Here is a 15,027-nt window from a genome sequence, read left to right on the forward strand (position 1 = left end):
AATTAACCTGTAATAATATAATGGTCCACGGAATAGCCAAACTATTCTAAATACCATAGCTGCTTTAGCGTTGTTACTCTCACTGCACCTTCTTCTTCTTCTGTCAGCTGCTCCCATTAGGGGTTGCCACAGCGGATCATCTTTTTCCATATTACTCTCACTGCACCACTCAGAGTGTTTATATCACTGTATCTGAGTTGGGAATCACAGATCTACAGCAGCCGATTGAAAAGAGAATTATTGGTATACAGCATCAAGCACACGCTGCCTCAGCCATGCTGTCTATTGAACTGCTTTCATACGGAAAACGCTTCAGAGCCTTTCCTCGCGGTTCAGAAACAGTTGCATCCCAAGAACTCTAAACACACTCAATCAGTCCATCAAGTGCTCCTTGTAGAACTGTTTGTATTTATAAGTACAATCACCTCACTGTAAACTTGCAATACAGTTATAATACTGCACAACCTGAGCCACTTTATAAAGTGCATATTTACATATGATGACAATATCATTTTTAAGATGAAATGCAGCAAAATATGTTTTATATTATATAGATAAAACTATAACTTCATTTAAATAATCTATATTGTTAATAATTAAACATGTGAGGACACGGTGCTGCAGCGCTAGCAAGGATCTGTTCACAGATTGTTCCTGCCTCGCGCTGTATTCTTGCTGGGCTGGCACGACACTGGAAGGATAGACGGATAGAATAATTAAACACGTACTACAAAGATATTTTGATGTTCCTTAAAACTTTTGAAGAATCGGCGTTCTCAGCTTACAGATGGCTTAACGTCTATTTCAGAGATGATTGTGTGACGATTGGGTATTTGGAGAAAGAAAAGGAAGGACAGGAATTGGGGGTTAGTACGTTTAAAAGAGACAGTACTGCTGCAATAAATTCTTTCATTGAAGGTTACGCACGGTGCAACAAGCATCTTGCATGAGACATGAACAAGCACTGTGCCACCGTGTTCCCATGTTTAATAACATGCTTTAACTCCTATCATCATGAAAATGATACCGAGTATACATCTCAGTATTTAAATTATTCAGAGAGCTGTAATATCACGAATGTAATGGATTCTGTGTCCTGTCGGAGGAAGAGAAAGCCCGTTTATGAAGCACATAGTGATTCACACACATAGAGCACATAGAAGATCAAATACAAAAGAAAGCATTTAACGTGCTACTTTAGTTACGATGGGATTTGAGAAACTAGTAAATTAAATGATTTTAAGATGAAGTTTATGATGTTCTACTTTAATGGCAAAATAAACTACATGATTAAAGTGGAATTTTCGAGATTAAAGTTGACATTTCGAGTTTTTTTTCCAACTGTGTGCCTATTTTTTTTTCTTTTCTCTGTACCCTAATAAGCTTTCATATGACACTCAGACGGAGGGCTACGACTCGCCTTTTCACGGCGACTTTGATGTCTGACAACTTCTTTTTTATTTCGGGCACTGTGCGACTTTGTGAACTTGAGCTTTCGTGTTTCTTGGACTCGATGTCACTCGATCAATTTCCTTTTGTTGTTTATACCACTGTGTAAACCAACAAATAGTACGTTTTTCTTGCCTCCACTTGGTATTCGCTGAAATTCTTCTATTTTCCCCCCGTGCTTTTGTTATTGCCTTTTCACAGAAGGCTGAGCTTAAGGGCTATTTATATTGATTTGCATATTCAAAAAGGCGTAATTCTGGGAGGAGTTGGGGAGTGGCAGCAGGCGCGTGCACGTGCGTTACTTTTCACGCTGACCGAGATTTATAGAGTGGAAGAACGTGGAAGTTGGCATTCACACAGATTTATGCATCTGGATATTTTTGTGCGTACGAACATTTCTGCTTTTGTCCATATGCCATGTTTTAGTGTGAATTCTACGCACGCCATTATGCATGAGGCCCCTGAAGTTTGCCAAAGACCACCTTGACACTGTACAATGCTAGTGGGAAAATGTTTTCTGGACTGATGAAACTAAAGTTGAATTGTTCGGGAAGAATATGCAACAGTGCGTATAGCGTAAAATGAACACCACATACCTACATGTAAACATCATCCTAAAGTGAACGTATGGTAGAGGGTGAACCATGACTTGTTGATTTGTTGTCTACGGGCTTGAACAGCTAATACAAAAGGGAAAATAAATTCCCAAGTTTATCAAGGTATCCGATATGATAATGTCAGTGTGGCTGTTCACCAGTTGAAGGTCACTGGAAATCGAGTGCGGCAGCAGGACAAAGACCCTAAACACAAAATAAATCTGCTATGGAATGGCTAAAAATAATGCCCAGTCAGGGCCCAGACCATGACAACATGGAGATGTTGTGGAATGACTTCAAGAGAGCCCTTTATACCAGACGTCCTAAGAATATTGCAGAGGTGAAGGGATGTTCTGTAAGGGATGAATGGTCCAAAATTCCTCCTAAACATTGTGCAGGTCAAAGGAAGCACTTGTTTGAGGTTATTGCAGCCAAAGCAGGCTTGATCAGTCATTAAATCCGAGGGTTCATTTACTTTTCACAGCATGCTGTGAATGTTTGATGGTTATTTTCACTAAAGACATGGAAGATTATAATGGTTTGTGTGTTATTAGCTTTAGCATATTGTGTTTGTCTATACTTGTGACTTAGGTGAAGATCAGATGACATTTTGTGAACAATTAATGCAGAAAACCTGGTAATTGCAAATGGTTCGCATATTGTTGCTTCTCACTGTACATTAGTTCAGGCTTCAACCTGTGTTTATTTAGTGGACTATGAGTTTAGTTTTGCCATTCACTGATCTTAGTGTATCGACCCTTAACTGTCTGACCACTCTGTGAAACTGCTCTTAAAAAATCCATGCTGCTTTGCTCTATCATACATCTATTGATCAGCTCTGTTAGATCAAAACAGTCATGACAATGACAAGAAGTGTTAGATTGATATGTATCGATAATTCATTTCAAATATCATTCTGAAAGTTTCATCAGTCTGCTCTAATATTCTAACCATGTGTTTTGTTCCAGAAGCTCAACACTTTTGCATTAGAAGCGTTGAATATCTGCACCTTCATTAGTTTAGTCTTTAAACAGGCACTTGATTATATCAACTAGACTGAAAATCATGCATTCTGTTGGTCTTTCATTTTCTAGCCATAGAATCTGTCAGTGACAGGCCTGATTGTCTAAGTGACAGATAGGCTGACAAAGCTCATCCACTTTTTGTCAGTTTGATGAATGATTTTGTTTGTTCCTTTGTCCATGACTTGTGTGAATGACTGGACAGACAGATGTTCTGCGTTAGTCAGTTCACACTATATGATTGCTTTCACACTATGATACCTCATTGGATTGAATGAGTACAGAGAAGTTATAGCTATGTCTGGAAGCCATGTCTTAAATGAGGAACTCTCAAGACTGACTTTTGTCTCTTTGTGGTGGAGCTTTTTTTCACATGTTGCCTGCTGGTTAGCCATTTCTATTTATCTCATATTTATCTATATATTTAGATGTGAATGCATTTTCAGTAGAGGAATCTCTGCTTTGAGTGCCATACCACTGTAACATTTTCACTGTTTCTGCTATGATATGCTCTGTATGGGAATTTGGGCTTTTTTGCTATTTGTTAATTTTTGGTTCATTCATTCTGGCTTCATTTTTTTCTGCAGTAGAGTTAGATTTTTGTTTGTTTCTGAGCAATCTTCTGCCATGCTAAACACGTCCAATTAGCTTTCTTTATCACAACCTCTTATTTAGATGCTGTCCTTTTAAAACATGGCTCATGACTTTTGTATGATTCCAAGAGAAAGCCTGTCCTGGGAGCACTTGATGTTTCCATTGTAACAAAGGCGCTATATGGGTGTCCAACCCGACACAGACTGACACAGAGGCACGTGTAAAATCCACAAATAAACTTTTATTTTGCTTCAGCTGAGGTCCACATCTTCTCCGTGTCCCTCAGCTGTAAAACAGTCCCAAAACACACAAGTGAACACAAAAGCACAAACACTCTTCCTTTCCTCCACTCCTCATGGCAGCTTTGTCTCCCTCCACCCGACTCTGGCTGCTCAGTGGTGTCTGCTGGCCCCTTTTATAGTCCACCCAGACATGCTCCAGGTGCTTGACTGCCGAGTTCCAGCTGCACTTCTGGGTGTGGCGAATACACTGCCGATAAGGGCTTAGGAATCCCAGCTGCTGCACCCCCTGGCATCGCCTGCGGGACCCAACAGGGCTGCACCAAACTCCAGTCCCATGGAGCCCTGCGGGAGACCGAGGCACCACTCCAACCCAGGGGGGCTGCCATCTAGTGTCCAGTGGGAGGTATTGAATAGTCCAAGACTGCTCCCCCTAAACATATACTGAAGGGGCGTCCCAGCAGGGCATGGGCCCTAGCCGTCTGCCACACCATAAATTTGAAACTATTTTAAGAAAATTACAACTGCAGACTTAGTATAAAACATGTCTGTAAATTACAGACCAATAACGGTAACTGGATTTCCTAGATTCCATATGTTCAAATCAAGACTACAATTAGAGTGCAACTCAGTGTGGTGCTGAGGTGTCACCCATTGCACTGCTGCACTTGGGTCCCAATCTGGGTGGTTTCTTTGTGTGGTGCGTACAGCAACGTGCTGTAAAATCAGCGCATTCCCCCAACCGTGGGAAAAATAGTCTTATCTTAAAGAACAGCAATATACCATAACTGTGTATCTTGACGAAAGTAGGATACTTATTAGCCATCATTAATAATCGAGATCCCCTTTACGTTACACTTGCATATCAAGAAAAATTGATTTTCAAGTTCTTAACTTAAATAGATTGAATTAATTAATATAGTGTAAAAAATAGTATGACTCAAGATTTATTTTAAACAGAACAGCAAAATGAAATCTTCCAAGGCAAATTGTATGTGTTAATTTTTATTGATTTATTATTTTTAATTCAGAACCAGTAGATTGCAATGGGCAAAAATAAAAGTAATAAACTTGTGCTTTTTGGTGTTATGCCTAAGCTACCAAACAATTTCCTAAAAAACAAATAAAACTGTAACTCTACAGTGTATCTATCCTTTCTATTTATTCTCCCTGGTGTTATGCTAGCAGGACTAGCAAAAAACATTTTTGAGAAAGACCAGCAGATAATATGTACAGTAATGAGAAAGCAAAGAGGTTAAAACTGAGAGATCAAGAATAGTCACAAGAGGCAGAAACTGAAGTCAACAACATAGAAAGTAAAGGATTAGCACCAAAAACTACTGGGTAATTCATTTAGATGATACATTAATTTAGAAAAAATGGTTTTATTTCTGCAAATTCAGATGAGAAAGTGTTTAAAGAGTTTAAAAAAGACAACTTTCAACCTGTCACATCATCATCAGGCAGACACTCAAGTCAAGTCAAGTTGGGGAGCATGCACTGGTACAGTGCGTTGCTGCACCCACTACACAACGAAACAACTCAGGATCCCGGTTTGTAACCCCCCCGGGCAGACACGCAGTCCAGTCCCACCCTCCGGAAATGACCCTCTATCTGCCGCAGCCAGGTGTTACGTGGGCGACCCCTTAGTCTGGTCCAGCCACTCGGGTCTCCAACAATGAGGATCTTACGAGCTGGATCACCCTCGGGAAACGCATCACATGGCCGTAGTGCCGTAATTGTCACTTCCTCACAATGCAGGTAATGTGCCTCATTTGGGACTCCATGAGCAACACAAAGTCAAACCAATGGTACCCAAGGATTTTCCAGAGAGACACAGTACCAAAGGAGTCCAGTCTTCATCTCAGGTCACTGGATAGCGTCCATGTCTTACAACCATATAGCAAAACAGGAAGCACCAGGACTCTAAACACTTGGACCTTCATCCTTTTGCATAGATATCAGGAGCGCCACACACTCCTTTCCAGCGACCTTATGACTCCCCCATGCTCTCCCTATCCGTCTACCGACTTCACAGGAAGAGTCACCAGAGACATGAATGTCACTTTCGAGGTAAGTAAACCTTTCGACAAGGTTGACACTCTCTCCGCAGACAGACACACTGCTGATGTCTTTGCCCATGAGGTCATTAAAGGCCTGGATTTTGGTTTTTATCAGGACACTCACAAGCCCAGACACTCAGACTCCTCGCTCAGTCTTTTGAGAGCCCCCATCAGAGCCACAATTGACTCTGCAAAGATCACAGCATCGTCAGCAAAGTCAAGATCCGTGAATCTTTCTTCACCAACAGATGCCCCACAGCCGCTGGACCCCACGACCTTGCCCAATAAGGACACTGACGTAACAAAAGAAGAAACAAATGGTTTCCGTAAAAAAAATTAACTCGTGAAAAAATTCACAGTACAAAAAGTTAAATGATGATTTAATAGACCTCAAAATTAGATTCCTTACCAATAGTACTAGGGTGTTGTACCGTGTTAGCCATTATGAATGTAGAGAAAATCCATCCATCCATTCATTTTCTAACCCGCTGAATCCGAACACAGTGTCACGGGGGTCTGCTGGAGCCAATCCCAGCCAACACAGGGCACAAGGCAGGAACCAATCCCGGGCAGGGTGGCAACCCACCGCAGGACACACACAAACACACCAACATACCAAGCACACACTAGGGCCAATTTAGAATCGCCAATCCACCTAACCTGCATGTCTTTGAACTGTGGGAGGAAACCGGAGAGCCAGGAGGAAACCCACGCAGACACGGGGAGAACATGCAAACTCCACGCAGGGAGGACCCGGGAAGCGAACCCAGGTCTCCAGGTCTCCCAACTGCAAGGCAGCAGTGCTACCCACTGTGCCACCGTGCCACCCATGTAGAGAAAAGCCAAGCAAAATGACACCTTTTGTTGGCTAACTAAAAAGATTACAATATACAAGTTTTCAAGGCAACTCAGGCCCCTTCTTACATCTTGCCTGAAGAAGGGGCCTGAGTTGCCTCGAAAGCTTGCATATTGTAATCTTTTTAGTTAGCCAATAAAAGGTGTCATTTTGCTTGGCTTTTCTCTACATTCCTTACCTAGAAAAGAATATAAGAACATGATATCTCATACACAAACACCAATAAAAAATGTTAAACAACCCAACTGATGACACCTGGATTCACCAATTCAATATTTTAAACACTTTTCAAAAACACTCCAAATAGTCATCCTATTTGCCAATCTGATGAGATTTTCCAATATGAAATATAAACACTTTAGGAAATTGTCCTCAAAAAGAGTTATTTTTTTCATGGCACAGTAAGTAAAATTTTATAAATTATTGCCTCATCTCTATGGTTTGAAACAGATTCTTCTTAGCTTAACCACAAAATGTTATAAACAGTGGCTACTTAAAGTACACCAAACATTTTATACTTTTATATCCTAATTTTTGCATGGGTCTGGTTGGGCACTGTAGAAGAAAACTGTTTTTTAACACTTTTCGTCTATTAGACTTTTGTTATATTGTATATAAGTAGGATGAGACCATTCTAGTATGCAGGTCCCAAGAGAGCCTCTGACCTTGCAGTAAAGCATCATGTATCACTTCATGTAACCTAATATAGGATGATCTAAAGTCCTATATATGAGTCTATTTATATTAGATTAGCATGTTATCAGCTATATGCTAAAGATGCTTTCGCATATTATATAAACAAAGAATTGTTAGCACAACCTTGATTACAATGTAACACTGGTGAGCTCCAAAGGCATGTTTGTTAAAAAAAAAAGCTTATGTTTATATATGGCTTGAGTATAAAGCATCGTTTATGTACAACTTCTAAAGTGAACCGAGGATCAAGATTTTTACCTAACAGCACAGAAGCCCTGCTGGTGCAAAGAAATAAGTCATAATATTGAGCACTGTGAAACCCATTTTGTCTGCTTGCAGAATTTTTTTATGTGTAATAAACACATTAAAGTGTTTTAGTTTAATTTTGTGGCATTATTTTGTTCAGAAAAGTTTTTCTATTCTTCATAAACTTAAGGGAAAGAGTAGTGGAAGCTAGGTTAAGAAGTGAGGTGATGATTAGTGAGCAGCAGTATGGTTTCATGCCAAGAAAGAGCACCACAGATGTGATGTTTGCTCTGAGGATGTTGATGGAGAAGTTTAGAGAAGGCCAGAAGGAGTTGCATTGTGTCTTTGTGGAGCTGGAGAAAGCATATGACAGGGTGCCTCGAGAGGAGCTGTGGTATTGTATGAGGAAGTCAGGAGTGGCAGAGAAGTATGTAAGAGTTGTACAGAATATGTACGAGGGAAGTGTGACCGTGGTGAGGTCTGTGGTAGAAGTGACAGATACATTCACAGGCTCTGAGCCCTTTCTTATTTGCAGTGGTGATGGACTGGTTGACAGACGAGATTAGACAGGAGTCCCCATTGACTATGATGTTTGCTGATGACATTGTAATCTGTAGCGATAGTAGGGAGCAGGTTGAGGAGATCCTGGAGAGGTGGAGATATGCTCTAGAGAGGAGAGGAATGAAGTAGGAACAAGAGAGAATACATGTGTGTAAATGAGAGGGAGGTCAGTGGAATGGTGAGGATGGAGGGAGTAGAGTTGGCGAAGGTGGATGAGTTTAAATACTTGGGATCAACAGTACAGAGTAATGGGGATTGTGGAAGAGAGGTGAAGAAGAGAGTGCAGACAGGGTGGAGTGGGTGGAGAAGAGTGTCAGGAGTGATTTGTGACAGACGGACATCAGCAAGAGTGAAAGGGAAGGTCTACAGGACGGTAGTGAGACCAGCTATGTTGTATGAGTTGGAGACGGTGGCACTGACCAGAAAGCAGGAGACAGAGCTGGAGGTGGCAGAGTTAAAGATGCTAAGATTTGCACTGGGTGTGACAAGGATGGACAAGATTAGAAATGAGGACATTAGAGGATCAGCTCAAGTTGGACGGTTGGGAGACAAAGTCAGACAGGCAAGATTGTGTTGGTTTGGACATGTGCAGAGGAGAGATGCTGGGTATATTAGGAGAAGGATGCTCAGGATAGAGCTGCCAGGGAAGAGGAAAAGAGGAAGGCCTAAGAGAAAGTTTAGGGATGTGGTGAGAGAGGACATGCAGGTGATGGGTGTAACAGAACAAGATGTAGAGGACAGAAAGATATGGCAGAAGATGATCCTCTGTGGCAACCCCTAACGGGAGCAGTCGAAAGAAGAAGAAGAATTTCAAGCATATGTCATCACCATACTGAAAGCTGCTACATGCAGATAATGGTTGCTATGAAACTTGGCCTGGTTTCTAGGCTCCACTCACCTGAAATGATCTGATAAATGGCAGTGCAGTGGCATGAACTGCTTTGTCAGAGATGCAGATGCAGTTAGTTAACAAGTCTTAGAAAGTTTTGTCTTCAGTAGTCTGGTATTGACTCTCGCTTTGTCATTTTGATTGTCTTTGCCTGCCATTTTAGCTCTGGTTATATTGTGGAATCTTGGTGAATGACTTCTTACAGTTCTTTCCTGACAACAATTATGGTTAAGCCCTCCAGTTCAGAAAAACAAATCTCAGTGCTCAGAAATAATTACTTTTAGTTTTCAGGTAAGAATCTGTTGTTGTATTTTTGGTTGACTAGTTTTGACGCTGAAGATGAGTGCCAGTAGTTAACCAGGGACAATCAGAGTGAGGGAAAAAATGGCAGGGGTGTCCATGCTGCAGATCTTTCCAGCCATTTTGCATTATCACAACTGGCATAACAATTAGTGGTCATTAATGGTATTAGTATTTGAATATGTAAAGCTAAAGTTAAATTTGACAAATACCAGGTGAACAATTGAGGATATAGCATATTAGTAAAAGCCAGGAAGGGCTTTTAGCATGACAAATGTGATACGGTTAGGCAAACAAAAAATACTCTTTCAGTACAAGACTAAGAACAAAAGGAGGAAATGAGAATGTGTGCATTCAAAAACACAGACGAGATATTAAACAATGCTAGCAGGGCAGGACAAGAGTTCTCATTGATAAATAAATTAACAAAAGTTGGGTTCAGGTGTAGATTTGAATTTTCAGTTTATAATCATTGTTAGGTTATGTTAAAAGAACTAACTTATTTTTAATATTTCTAACAGATAGATCACTCCTAACTATAATCATTACTCATCCCGTTTTTTTTCAGACTGCAATAGGTGCTAACGCTTCAAATGTACTTGGAATTCCATATGAATTTCGCCACTTATCTTGGAGGTAAAGTAACACAAGTTATCTCAGATACTTTAAGAACCTTGCAATTGCCATGATTAAAGTCCATTGTCTTCCATTTTCCAATGGTGAACTGCTATACAGTAAATAGTAAATATTTTGTTACTATTAATGTTGAGCCATTGTTATGCTCTTACTTTTACTATACTCCTATATTCAATCAGATATTTTTCCTGCTATACTTGGACAGTTTAGGTTCTTGGCAGTGTATGATAGCTCCTCCAGAATTTATTTTGTATATGAATTACATTTAATTTGATTTTATGTTATTGCTTTAAACTGTATTAGAAGAAAAGTGTGGTGGCAGCATGGTACATCGGTTATTGTTGCCTCATATCTCTAGCTGACTGAGCTTGAATTGCAGCCAGGTCACTGTCTGTGTGGAGTTTGCATATTTCCATCTTGGTCCAGATATTCAGGTATCCCCCCCCCAAACCCAAGCATGTACACATTAGGATAAATAATAAGGTCTAAATTCTGTGGTGAGTGATTGACTTTTCTCCAGAGTTGACTTACGTGAGTTCAATAATCAGAGCAATGAATTAATCATGAAGGCCAACTTGAGCACTCTCTATTAATGTTTTTTTAGGTAAAAAGAGACAAGAAATTATTCTAAATTTGAGCACAACATTTGAATATGTGTCATGTTACTTCTGGCATATCCATTGGCCCACACGTCTCCAAGCCTCTACATGTAGCCTGCCTATGATCATACCTCTCACTTTCAGACTATAATCATCAGCCATTCACAAGAACCCATTATGCTCATATATGGCTGTACATAAATAGGCTTCCCCAATCACTTCTTCTAATATTAGTTGTACTGTCATGTGTACAGAGTACAGTGAAATCCTTGCATGTCTGACCAATGTGCAACACTCTCCTGAGCCACAATAAACAAGAATTAAAATACATAACTTCACTACACCTCGGGCACTGAGTGTTTTGTGGTTCACTGATTTTGGTTGTTTTGCTCTCCACTTAAGATTCTTGAGCATTTCAGTCATAACTACATTCTTTGACTATGATTTTTCCATTAATTCTACTTGTTTAACCTTCTTTGGATTCCCATATTAAAAGTAATAATAAACCTTACTGGGGGGTTGCATCCTCAACTGCTCCTAGGATTTGTTCATTTCTATTGATTTCCTACTGATCCTGTTTTGGAGCATCCATAATCCCCACATCTGTATGTCTGCATGAAACATCTCAGTTCCCAGTTGACTCATTTTGTTGAAATCTGGCACACTCACTCTTCAAGAAAATATATTGGGAAAGTTCAGTTGCTATTTCTAGAATATGGTGCACTCTACCAAGTTTTGAAAATTGAAAAGCTCCAGTGAATTTTCAAATCAGAATCTTTCATCTATCATCAATTTAAAACAAAGAAATATTCTGTGCAACTTCAATTAGTTTGATGTTTACAACTGACCAACGTTACTTCATCTTGTGTTCTTCATCTTTCTCTTTGATTCTCCCCACTTCTATATGGGGTTGATCAAACCTTTCATGCAGCTCAGTTATGCAAGTCCTCCTTAGACAGACCTTTTCCTTCAGATCTTCTTTTACTTTATCCATTCATCTCTGCTTTGGCCTTCCCTGCTTTCTCTTCCCCTTTACTTCATTCACTCTTTTGCCCACACATATAATGTCTCCCTTCATCACAAGTCCATACCACGTTCCTGTACTTTCTTAGATATCTCTCCCACTTTTGTTGTACCTTTGATTGTCTCATTTCATATTCTGTCCTTATTTGTAACTCCACATATCCATCTTAACCTTCTCATTTCTGCCATATCCAACATCCAAGTGAATTTCCCCTTGGGATTAATAAAGTATCTATCTATCTATCTATCTATCTATCTATCTATCTATCTATCTATCTATCTATCTATCTATCTATCTATCTATCTATCTATCTATCTATCTGTCTGTCTGTCTGTCTGTCTGTCTGTCTGTCTGTCTGTCTGTCTGTCTGTCTGTCTGTCTGTCTGTCTGTCTGTCTGTCTGCCTGCCTGCCTGCCTGCCTGCCTGCCTGCCTGCCTGCCTGCCTGCCTGTCTGTCTTCTCCTGTCCTCCCTTTACTGCCCATGTCTCATCTTTGTTCCAAAGCCACATTTGACATCTAAACAGATAGACAATACAAGTTAATCAAATGCTGGGGCATGTGAGCTGCTTGTACACCAGCTTACTTCTCCTGATGTTTGAGTTAATGTTAGTTAAGTTACACTAGAGTTAACTGTAATACAAAGAGTCACTTACCTAGGAATGAATGTAAGAGGACAGGAATTGTGTAAGTATGTACTTAGTATGTACATTACACAAAAAACAACCTCATGGCTGCAATATTTGCAGATCATAATGATTCGATATTTCTCTGGCCCTCTAATTTATTAGACAATTTGACATCTGGAATCTGACATCTTATGCAAGCTTTTCTGCCTCTCGGCTGCAAGAAAAACAGAAGAAGTTGTTAGTAACCGCATTTTACCAGACATCAGTCTGTGTATTCTTAACCTTAGAAATGTTGCTAGGATGCTTCTGATTTGTGTGAGTGCAACAACCTGTTTTTGGCCTGCATTTTCTCCTATCATTCTTAAATTTGTCTAATCCAATTGCGGCAGCTCTCGCTGCCTCAGGAAAGCAGAAAACATCTTAAAAGACTCCTCACACCCCACTCATGACATGTTTCAACTGTTGCCACCAGGCAAAAGATATAGGAGCATCAAAACAAAGACTAATAGACTGAATAACAGTTTATACCCTGTTGCTATTAGGGCACTGAATGCCAATAATCACCTCCAATGCAGGAGCGCAATAGATGACATCTTGTGCAATAGTGTTCATGTGCAATTAAGTTGAACATTTGTCTTCTATCTTATTTCTTCTTATCCTTTTTTTTTTTAATTGTATTTTATTTATATTTTGACACTGCAGGGACTGCACCTAATTTTGTTGTATTTGTTACAATGACAATAAAGATATTCTGATTCTGAATTCTGAGTTACAGCCATTGGATGGCAGTCAGGAACCAAACTGTAAATGAGGAGGTAATCCATGACAGGAACCAAATACAAACATCTAATCTTGAATCACCAACTCATTTGTGAATAAAGGCAGACAACCTGAAGGAAAAATTGACACAGACATAGAACTGCATGCAAACTATTCAGGACAATGACCGAGCATGGGATTCAAACTCTCATTGCTGGATACGTGAGGGTAAAGCGCCAACCAGTACCCCGCTGTTCCATCATTGTTTTTGCGTACTGTTCTTAATTCCTTTTGCATCACTAAATTCAAAAGTTCTATATGCACAAAGTAATGTAAGTTAATTTAGTTAATATCTAGAAAATCTGATTTGGTTCCATTTTTGCTTATTTTAGCATTGGAGGATACGGGACATATAAGGATGTGATCACACTTGCCAGTAAGTAGTCTGTTACAATTTTTATCTTTGAAAATATTTTCTCATTACAGCTTTACTTTCTGTCTAAATGGTTAAAATAAAGAATTGTAGATTAAATCTGAAAAAATGCATTTTCTGGTAATATACCAAGAATAAAATCACTAATATTTGCTTTGACTTTTTCAGTATTTTTTAAACTTTATTTTCCTGGTTAAGATTTAGATTCTGCTTCAAAAATTGCTTAAATTGAATTGTGATGAAACTTATCCTGATTTCACAGCCAAACCTCAAAATTTTTCTTCCTTGTTTACAAAATCTAATTTACTAATTGTGGACGCTAGGGGTCGCTGTTGCCCCGTGAAACCCACCAGACAGACGTCCAAGACACACTTGTAAAAAGCACCAAGAAGAATTTTAATATTTTTCTTCAATAAAGTGCACAAAGCACCACACTCGCCACAATTCTCCAACAATAATCAATACAAATAATCAATAACAATAATCCTCCTCTCCTGCCAGCAGCTCCATCACTCTACCACCCAACTCCAGCTCCCTGCTGGGTCTTCACCAGTCCTTTAAATAGTCCATGACCCGGAAGTGCTCCTTCTCTTTTCCCAGGTCAATGCCACATCCTCAGTCCTCAAGTAGCTTGGAAGTACTGCGGGCTTCCGTCCTTGTGACTCCGAACTACTTCTGGGTTGTAGTAAAAGTAGGAGTCCCCAGGTTCTTTGTGAGCTCCCCCTGGCGGCACCCACGGCACCCAACAGGGCTCAGGAAATGGACTCCATGTCCCAGGATGCCCTGAGGGAATCCGGGGAACCGTTGCCGTCCAGGGGAGCTGCCACCAAGCGTCCCCGGGGAGGCAGTGTCCTGAAAAGGCTGCTCTTCTCCCTTCTTCCCGTTCTAGGCCGTCCCGGCCGGACTGAACTGCTGGCCGTTCTTTGCACAATAAACAGATACTGCATATGCAGTATATAAGAAAATAAGGGCAGGTATTGCTTTTTGGTTGTTGGTTGAAATTGCATTGTGGACTCAATGAGTGAATCGGGGTATACCTTAGCTCACTTAGCTAGCGAACAAGAGAACTACTTAACGGGTTTAGATTACATTTTTTTCTATAATTTGCTTGAACATTCCGGTTGATTTAGCGACATCTCTCATCACGCTAAGAGTCACAGTTCACTTGCAGGAGCGACATATTCACGCTAATCCGAGACAAAGGCTGCGGGCCAAGAGGAGGGGGAAACGTGACGTCAGGAGTGGGGAGCCGGGCAGGGTTACCCTCCAATCGCTGTCCTGTTTCACGACTATGTGGGTGGAGCCGCAGGGGCCAGCTAGTACTATATATTTGTACTTTCACACTTTTTCTGCTGAAAGAGTAGCAAGATGTGCATTTCACAATTTCAGAATGGCTACAGCAAGTACCATAATAACTGTTTATTTTTTGCGTTAGTTCA

The 15,027-nt window shown here is 40.2% G+C and overlaps 1 protein-coding gene across 1 annotated transcript in view; it reads left to right on the top strand.

Moving 5' to 3' along the window:
- The window catches only part of si:dkey-177p2.18 (phospholipase B1, membrane-associated), a 56,812-nt gene that overhangs the window by 14,477 nt on the left and 27,308 nt on the right, over positions 1-15,027 (top strand). Inside the window, exons 5-6 of the mRNA XM_051919780.1 lie at positions 10,080-10,147; positions 13,548-13,591. Of these exons, the coding sequence (XP_051775740.1) occupies positions 10,080-10,147; positions 13,548-13,591 (112 nt within the window). The remainder of the gene's footprint in view (positions 1-10,079; positions 10,148-13,547; positions 13,592-15,027) is intronic.

The sequence above is a fragment of the Erpetoichthys calabaricus genome, chromosome 16, assembly GCF_900747795.2.
Source record: "Erpetoichthys calabaricus chromosome 16, fErpCal1.3, whole genome shotgun sequence".
NCBI classification, from domain to species: Eukaryota; Metazoa; Chordata; class Cladistia; order Polypteriformes; family Polypteridae; genus Erpetoichthys; species Erpetoichthys calabaricus.